This window comes from Pundamilia nyererei, unplaced genomic scaffold, assembly GCF_000239375.1.
Source record: "Pundamilia nyererei isolate P.nyererei 1_Seehausen unplaced genomic scaffold, PunNye1.0 scaffold00077, whole genome shotgun sequence".
Lineage (NCBI taxonomy): Eukaryota > Metazoa > Chordata > Actinopteri > Cichliformes > Cichlidae > Pundamilia > Pundamilia nyererei.
The window spans coordinates 2018375-2028118 of NW_005187478.1; the positions used below are offsets into that span (position 1 = coordinate 2018375).

The 9744-nt window shown below is 40.8% G+C and overlaps 1 protein-coding gene across 1 annotated transcript in view; it reads right to left on the reverse strand.

Moving 5' to 3' along the window:
- Nucleotides 1–793: 793 nt before the first annotated feature.
- klhl20 (kelch-like family member 20) overlaps nucleotides 794–9744 on the reverse strand; it is a 19609-nt gene continuing 10658 nt past the window's right edge. The window contains exons 6-14 of the mRNA XM_005737560.1: nucleotides 8397–8555; nucleotides 8120–8214; nucleotides 7887–8002; nucleotides 7539–7722; nucleotides 7292–7435; nucleotides 7037–7170; nucleotides 5396–5604; nucleotides 5176–5282; nucleotides 794–4746 (exon numbers count right to left, since the gene is read on the reverse strand). Coding sequence (XP_005737617.1) covers nucleotides 4662–4746; nucleotides 5176–5282; nucleotides 5396–5604; nucleotides 7037–7170; nucleotides 7292–7435; nucleotides 7539–7722; nucleotides 7887–8002; nucleotides 8120–8214; nucleotides 8397–8555 — 1233 coding nt within the window. The 3' untranslated portion in view covers nucleotides 794–4661. The remainder of the gene's footprint in view (nucleotides 4747–5175; nucleotides 5283–5395; nucleotides 5605–7036; nucleotides 7171–7291; nucleotides 7436–7538; nucleotides 7723–7886; nucleotides 8003–8119; nucleotides 8215–8396; nucleotides 8556–9744) is intronic.

Sequence of the window (9744 nt, forward strand, 5' to 3'; positions counted from 1 at the left end):
AGATAAGATGGGGCCTGATTATTTAAGACCTTGTATGTGAGGAGCAGGATTTTGAATTCAATTCTGGATTTAACAGGAAGCCAATGAAGGGAAGCCAAACAGGAGAAATCTGCTCTCTCTTTCTAGTCCCTGTCAGGACCTAAAATGGCCTAAAATTAGCTAAGACTGCTGGGTCTAGAGATGGCTTTTTAAGTAACGGTTTAACTACAGCTAGCTTGAAGGCCTCTGGTACATAGCCTATTATTAGAGATAAGTTGATCATACATTTGGACAGATTTCTAGAAATGCTTAACCAACAGTTTTAAATTCTCCCTAATGTCGCCTGCTTTGGCCCCTGGAAGACAACTACCCGTGTTTGGTGGCGTAGCTTTGCATGTCTCAGAATAGAATCGCCAATTAGTTTGATTGCCGGGGGGTGTCGCTGAGTGGGGAGACAGAATTAGACACATGAACTGGTTGGTGTACCAGGCTTCTGTTTAAACTACATTTCCTCCTCACTGTCACCCAGCCATCCGGTTTCCCCAGCTGCTCAGGACAGTCTGCAGGGGGACAGCTATATAGGGGGGCCTACGCTACCTTCGGCTCCACAGGCTACAGGGACCTGGCTATTTTGAGGGTGCAAAGCAGAGTCTCCAGTTCAGTGATCCTGGCCTCCAGAGCTGCAAACAGGCTACATTGAAGTATCATTATTGCTAAAGGAGGCTGAGGGGTAATTAAACTTACTTAAACTTAGACTTATATCACTTTTAACAGAGAAAAAAAAAAGGGAAAAGAAAAAGAGAGAGAGAAACTCTTCCGGGAAAAAGTTTAATCGTTGTCATAGTGAACATGGTGAGCTAAGACAGCTCGCTGATACACAAAAACAAACATCTGCAATTACAACCACGTTTTGGGTGAGGCTTCTCAAAAGGCTACCGGCTGAAGGCTGGCTGACAATTATAATACAATGCATCATTAGTAGAACATATAACAGAAATACCACTCAGTCTGGGAACCATATTTCTCTTGCTTTGGTCTAAAATCTTTTCCAAAAATGAGGTTTGGTCTGCCTTGTGAACTTATAATTCCATCAATAACTGCTTCGTTAAAAGGTTGGAAAAAAAAAAAAAAATCATAGTTGTTTATAAATCAAGGACTTAACACTCATTAGAACAAGCATGCTGTCACACAGCTGAAAAATTGGGTGGTTTAAATAATAAAACATGCTTCTTACAACAAAATTATGACAACCAAAGTAATAAGATGCATGGACTCTTAAACTGAGTGGCATTTCCTTGTAATTCTGTGGCAGTTGAAAATAGCAAAATGTTTTTGGAAGAGTCTTCAAGAAGCAGGCAAACAGTTGTTGTTCAGCAACTGCGTATGTGTCACAATTCTTCAACATCCAAAAAAAAAATAAAAAAAAATAAAAAAAATAATGAAATGGTCAACGATTCATCTTTTCAAGTGAGCATTTCTGAAGCATAAACATTCATTTTGTTGTAAAGTGGAGCTCTGCAAAGAGTAACTACACAAACAGACAGCAGTTCTGCCTCTTGAAATCCTCCCCTGTGCTAGCAGAGAACATAATCCAAAAACTACCCAAAAAAATGTAAATAAATTTTTTTTTTTAAAAAGAAAAAAGAAAAAACACCAACATTCAGGTTGTGACTCGCTCTCTTATGACATTTTAGTTTATAATAAAAAAAATTTAAAAAAAGAAAAAGAAAAGAAGGAAAGAAGGATGTATCAGATTCCATAGTTTAAAGTGCAGGGCTGCTGTAATGAGCTGCATGTGACACATGTAGTGTTGCATGTGGGAAAAGAAAACTGCTTCTGCACAGCATCAAGGCAGCGATGCCTGAAATGTATGATTCCCCAGCTGACCTGTGATTTTTTTTTTCCATCCCAATGTCTGGAAACACCTTTATAAAATATAATTAAGAAACAAACAAAAGAAAAGATAAAATCTAAAATACATTACCAATCACAGTGCAATAAATTCGGAGAAGATTCATTCAAAACTAAATTTCACCATCTATTTAAACTCTGTGAGAGATCAGTTGTACAACCATGTACCACTCATCATCTGTATCACCCTTTTCTGTATAAGTGCTGCATTATGAGCGTCCACCAGCAGGCGGTGCTGTTACACTGTATGATGACAGAACAAAAGCAAGGATGTGGGAACTGAAAGCAGAACAAAAATGGACCTATGGCTCTGTAAACAAATATATATTGTCACACTACTACGCACGTAGCAATTACTTTATAGTTAACAGTTCTATTCATGTGGTCCATCCTGTTTTACTGCATTTTTAAAAAGGCTATTCACACAACAGGGCTCCCTCTGAAGTTTTGAAACAGAGACTGCAAAGAAGGTAACAGAACTCCAATTTTATTTCTCCTCCACTTCCATGAGAGATGCCTGATTTCTGTGATTAGGGACAGTATGGCTACAGAACCAGAGTCCTTTCTGATTTTGAATTAATTACAAAATCATTATGCGAGTCTGCGAGGTGCAGCATAAGTTGTGGTAAAGCTGTCACACAGAGAATCAGTTGGATGGCTTACAAACAGGTCCATCTGTAAGCTATCCAATGTTTGTAATATTTCAATATGATGATGATTTCTTTTTAAAATGAACTAATTTTATTTTATTTTTTTAAATTGCCCTGGCTACGGCTAAAAAGAACAGATTTCTCTGTGAGCTTTACTGTAATGACACACAGACACGCCAATCAGCTGTGTCCACATTTGATCAGTGGGCTCAGTGTCCACATTTGATCAGTGGGCTCAGTGTCCAGTACAGTCAAGCAACCCTGTTTGCTGTGCATCAGAGAGCGCTCCAACATCATTCTGTGTGTGCAATTTAAAATGCTCTTCAATTCTTTCTTTCTACACTGCACATTGAACAAAATCAAGGAAACTTCCTGAAATTGTATGCATGTTCTTAAACCTTAAATAAATTCAAACAAGATGGAATTCTTGGCAAAAGACTCTTGGTGCCGGCAGTGTGATGAAGCATCATCGAGTGTTCCCAAGTAATTTTTTCCCCCCATGTAGACATTAACGGCTGCCTGTGCCATCTGTGATTGAATTTCTAGTACGCAACATCTTTACTCATATTTCGAATGTTCAACCATTGCTAATCAGCTAGCCTTGGCTATTCCTATTTCTGGTTTTCCTACTTCCTGGTCAAATAGACTGCATGGACAAAAGTAATCGGCCACACTTTTTAAACGTTGAATTCAGCCGTTTCCAGTTCTAGTGCTGCAGTTGTAAAAATCAAGCATCTAGCCATGCAGTCTGACTTCACAAACATTTCCTAAAGAGCTTATTGAATTTAAGCATGACACTGCAATAAGCCAGTTTAATGTTTCTTCCCTCCCAGATATTCCACAATCAACTGCAAGTCGTCTTATTCCAAACTGGAAGCATTTAGGAACTGCAGCCTCAGAGTGTTAGACCACATCAAGCTACAGAGTGAGGTCACCAGGTGCTGAGGTACATGGTGTGTTACCAACACTCGGCACAAAAATTGTGCGCCAGGAGATCATAGCATAAGTCTCTATGGCTGAGCAGCTCCTACAGGTATTATGGTAGGTGACCCAGTAGTTTGGTCTATAGCTGTGCAGCTGTTCTAGTCTTTGATGCCAGGCAACTTCCAAAAAACAAGCTCATCCAAATATACCATCTTGGACAGCACGAGTTCTTGTTCTACTCTGGACAACTGGCACAAGCTCGTCTCGACCCTAACCAGAAAATACAGTCCAAGATGGAGAGCCTTTTTGGGAAAAACAGAAGAAGTTCCTTTCATGGCACAAATCTAATCATTTGAAGTGCTGAAGTAACATTCGAGGTTGATTTTTGATGTCTCGGTCCACTTGGGGTGAATTACATTCTTCTAAATAAAACAAATAAAATCTTTAAAGACCTCAATCAACAAAAACAGCTACAGTACCAAAATATGGTTTTCCTCTGTGTGTCCATAGTACACATGCAGATGCCTTCAGAAGGAAGCTGCCTGACTGTTACCGATTAATGCTACACATGAGGCCCAGAGGAAAGCTGTACGGTTCAAAGCCTATGCCAAACGGAATGAGGGAGTTTGAGCTCTTACAGTCAGTATGCAATGTTGTATCACCAGGAAATCTCACAATGAAGAGAAAGTATGTTTGCCCACTGGGTGTCTGTTCTTTAAACTTACTGAAGGCGGTGGGTGGTCAGCAGCAGCAGTTTAGGGGGGGCTGCCATATAAAGCAAAAGGAAGGTGAGCAAGGCTTTCGGCTGCTGTTAAACTTCTTCAGAGGACACTCACTGCCAGCAGCTTTCTTGACCAAAGGTAAGCACCGGTTTAAATCCAGACCACAACGCTTGGAAAATAACTTTGAAAAGGTTCGTCCTCTCTGAACTAGAAGCTTAATGGTACTTGGTAGACTTCCGCTCTCAGTGCACTTCATGGCGACCGTGGTCAGTCAGTTAATGACTTTGATTTGAGGGTTGGGGGTGAAGTAAAGTTCAAAAGTTTGTCCTTCTATTGTCGTCTCATCTCCCCGTCCTCCTCATGGTTCTCACATGTCCACCTGGTTCACAATGTTTCTTTTGGAGGCACAAGAGTCAGCCAGAAGAAGCGCCAGCTGATGAGAAGTGTGTGTGGAAGGAGAGGGGCGGTGGTGGCATTACCAAATATGGGATTCACAGTGAGTCATTTTAATGACGCCCACTCCTCCACCTAACCGGCGGTAGTTCATTCCTCCGTACAACCTAGAAAGAGGAGACAAGTCAAAGAATGGCAACAGTGCAAACACAGGGCTGCACAATTAATCCAAATGTAATCTCCATCACCATTTTTGCTTCCCACAATTACTGTATATAATCACATTTGAGCAATATTTAAAATTCTTGCTCTGCCATTGAAAACACAAAGAAAAAGCCACTCAAGCACTCCCTAAAACTCAGCCCCTGTCCACATGTCTGCATGTACTAATCACAGCTGTTCACTGCGTCATGCAGCTTGAAGTTCCCTGCAGGAGTCTGTGTGGCTGCAACCAGAGTTAAGATTAGCATTTGTGTTCAGTGTCACAGCTATGAATTTATTTAACACATGTAGACGCACATCACATAGCTAAGTGTTTGACAGCTGTACTTGATGTATAGTAACTAAAGAACTGATCCTACTAGAATACCATTTACCTCCATGTGTTGGCGTCAGGGTCATAGACTTCTATAGTTTTCAGATACGTCGTGCCATCAAAGCCTCCAACTGCCATCAGTTGACCATTAACCACTGCTAAGCCCACCTACAGACACACATAGTTACTCCAATGCCTCATACAACATATGGTATCATTTAAGGTGTGCATTAAAATACATAAACATCAATCATGACTCTCCAACACACACACACACTCACCCCACTCCGTCTGGACGTCATTGCCACTACAGGAGACCATTGATTGGTCCTGGGGTTGTATCGCTCTGCGCTGCTTAGCTCTGTGGTGTCGTCTCTACCTCCCACAGAGTAAATCATGTCCTGATAGACCGCACAGCCAAGGTGCTTTCTTCTGGTTCCCATGGGGGACACTGTGTGCCAGCGGTTCTCTTGAGGGTTGTAGCGCTCCACTGAAGAGGAAAGAATGAGGTGATTAAAAAAACAGGAGAAAATGACATAAATATGTAGACAGATTTCAATCATTGGTTCAACTAAGAACATCGTTCAAATGTGGTTATCAATGGGAAACAAGAAACACCACTTACATACAGTTTGGTTTGCTTTACCATTAACTTTAACCACTAAGAGTAAGTGTAACTCCTTAGCTATTGGTCATTAAAGATCATCATCATCATCATCATCATCATCATCATCAAGCCTCTGTAATTGTATTCAAACACCAAATTGCAACCCCTAAACTGCTCCCTGTTGGTCAAACTTAACTGAAAAAGTTTCGGTTTTTATTACACTGCTTTTAGACATAAGTTACAGCATTTTGTCAGATAAAGTATCAGTTTTTACACACAAATATAATTCAACAAATTCTTTTAATCTAAGTATTTTAAAAATGTTGCATTTTTTTTAATCCTCAGCTTTTCAACTAAAATCTGTCTAGTTATGTTTAGTAATTATAGTAGTCAAAATGTGACACTGTGCACTGGAAATTGTTATAACGATTCAACTAAAGGAAAAAAAAAAAAAAAGGAAAGATTTAAGACATTTGACACCCATCCAAACTGAGGCATGTTTGTCATTTGTATTAGTTTCTGTGTATTTTTGACATTTAAAATATTTATTTTTAGGCCTTTTTGACACTATAGAGGACAGGAACAGAGAGCAGTGAATGACACACAGGAAATGTCCAGAGCCAGACTAGAACCCAGGCCCCTGCAGCAGTCTTTATCTAAATGTGGCTCGCCTGCTCTGTGAGCTGTTCTGGCAGCAATACTTCAGACATAAAGACTTGAACAACCTCCAGGGAGAAAACTGAAGGCAATTCTGAAGTGCCAAAAACTGCAGGGGCAGGTAGAGTGGCGGCCCCATGATCGGAAGGTCGGGGGTTCGATTCCCCTGAACAGCTACCCTGAGGTACCCCTGAGCAAGGTACCGTCCCTACACACTGCTCCCCGGGCGCCCAATGGCTGCCCACTGCTTCACTGAGTGAATGGGTTAAATGCAGAGAGCGATTTTCCCCACGGGGACCAATAAAGTACACTTTCTTCTGCAGTTCCTGAAGTGGCCATTTGAGCCTTTTCCAAACATTTGTCCATCAATGACTGTTAAAATGTTAAAATAAAGTGCATAAAAACAAAGAAGTTGTTTACACTCCTATGGATTTCCCCCCTTTTAAACATTACAGCGATCATTTTTGCATCTGCTTGCTGTTTGGTATAGACAATCTATGATCTCATTTGAGTGAAATGCCACTATTTGAGATTAGTCTATTACTTGGCACAAATTAGCAGGTACCTGATAACCAAATCTTGCTAAGGTTAGCAGATGACTTAGTATTTCTCCATCTTTTTTTATACAGTCCATTCTTACACATGATTCAGTGCACACCTGTGTTTAATGGAGATGTCCCATCAGATCCTCCTACAGCATATAGAAATCCTCCCAGTACAGCCACAGCTACACCCAGTCGCCTGGTGCTCATGGATGCGACACGAGTCCATTTGTTCTCCTTGGGATCATACCTGAACACAGCCAGGTTGGCCATTTAATTCCAAAGAATCATTTTTGCATTAAACTAACTTTTATCTAGTAGCCACCAATGGAACTGGAAACCCAAATAGTATAGTACAGGAAATCTGCTACCTTTCAACTATGTTGAGACAGGAAACTCCATCCTGCCCTCCCACTGCATACAGATATCCTCCAAGTACAGCGACGCCAACACTGGTGCGACAAGTACTGGTGGGGGCCACATCGCTGCTCCACTGGTTGGTTTTAGGATCGTATCTAAAGTGGAGGTAATCACGTAAGTAGAATAAGACACACACACAAACAGACTGTTGGAAAGCTGTGAATATCTACAGTGAAAGCCTCAGGGACTGCCGCTGACCTCTCCACAGAGTTGAGATATGACGAGCCATCGTGACCTCCCACTGCATACAATAGATCATCCAGGACACTGACACCAACTCCACATCGCCGCTTACTCATTGAAGCTACCATCCGCCACTCATTAGTCTGCGGATCATAGCGCTCCACACTGGAAATAGCGTCACCGCTGCACCAACCTCCAACTGCAAGAGAAAGAAAGAAAGAAAGGAAGAAGAAAAAGTAAAAAATAAAAATCTGACTTTTCTTACAAAATTCCAACAGTCGACTGGTAAGGATTTAAATTAAAAACAAATAAAATGCAATAATAGGAAATCATGGTTTTAATTTCTGTGCCTAAGATACTGACCTGCAAAAAGGACCTCTCCGCATCGGATGGGTTTCCTGGGTCGGGTTCTGGGACCCTGCATTAGCGGTCTCTCCTGTGGTAGCAGCAGGTAATTCTTGGCCTCATCCACCAAGTCTCTGTAACATTAACCCCAAAGTAAACAGTTTCATATTAACCACAATAGCATCAATTTCCTCGATTATATGTGCACAAGCAGGATTTTTACCACTACTCCCCTTACAAACAGCACTCACCTGCACTCCTCGTCACTCTTGATGAGTGGATCTGAACCCACTGTGCCCACGAGGAACTTGGGGCTGAGGAGTGGCAGGCGGACATGCTGTAGGACCTGCAGAGCAAATACAATTAAAGAAGTCAAGCTTGAAACATTAGTCAGACTAGAACAACTAACTAAAAATGTAGTTCACAAACTATCAGAAAAACACTCAAACTAAACTAACAAGGAAAAATGGACTAAGAGAATTAAACCAAAGGAGATGTTGAATGTACTGCAGGCTTCTAGCGACAAACCTGGGGTAGCTGAGGTCTTCGCTCCTGGATGCTGTATTTCACCCAGGCCATCACGGCATTGAAAACCTGCTCCTCACTCCGCACGTTCAACTCATCACTGGAGATTATGTCAATGAGCTGGTTGGCAGGCAGGAGCATGAACTCCTCACTTTCCATTACCTACAAAAATGAAGTGCAACAGACAGTCAAAGAGAGCACTGTTCATTAAAGGTCTCAGCACATCAGTCAGCAAATCAATTTTCATTACCATCAACGTCAAATAAATTGTATTCACACTTTTTAAAGCAATTCACCTTTCTCACAAAAGCATGATGTGAAATCTCATCTCTACACTAACAAAAGCAAAACCTGTCACGGGGAATAATCTCGCTCTGTCTTTTCTTCTCTCTGTTCTTTGTTTTCCAAAGACAAATTGGCTTTTAGCTGATGACATTAAAAATAACTGAGGTGACTGAATAGCTCTCATCAGTTCATTTCACAATATTTTAGTTGGGCTAGCATCCTGACTTTCTCCACTTAAGATCATTGCCCTGTTGATGCCTGCATTGCCATTGCTCTGTAAAATGTGTTGGCACAACTTTGAAATCATTGCATGAACATGGACTGGAAGGAATCTGGGCCTTGAGGTAGCAAAGTGCAATTTTTAACATAATGGCTTACAGTACTGAAAACAGAAAATTCACTTTAAGAGAGAAGTCTTAAAGGAGACCTACAGCACTGCTGTAACACTTTCTCAAACTGTTACTGTGGACTAAGGTAATGCCACCTAGAGTAAGTATATGGTTAGACACCACGTTCGGAAGATTTTTTTTTATTTTTTAAATGGGAAAGAGTACAATAACCTCAGTGTCTGAATTTAGCAGGAAATTAAAGGCCGTTCTTTATCTTTAAGACATCCTACAGTTTAATTAGTTTGTGTATTCTAGTTTCATGGATAGATAAAGCTGGGTATCGTTGCATAGCAATGAAAATGCAAGCTATAACTTACAATAATATTGCGTATAGAAATGGCCCTAGCACAGAACCCTTTTGTGTGTGAACAAGACTCCCTATTTATTAAGATAAGATTCAAACCACTGTAGTAAAACATTGTGGTCAACAGTACTGAATACTGCACTGCGGTCTAGCAGCACAGAGAATAAGAGTAAGATCATCTGTAACCCTCACTAGTACTGTGATGAGATCTGAAACCCGACTGAAATTCCTCTGCAGATGAAAGAATAGCTGTAAAACAGATAACTGATAAAGATTTATTTAAAAAAAAAAAAAAAAAAAAAAGGACGGGGAAAAGATTGGTCTATAATTAGCCAAGACAGCTGGATCAAGTAAAGGATGATGACACAGCTGT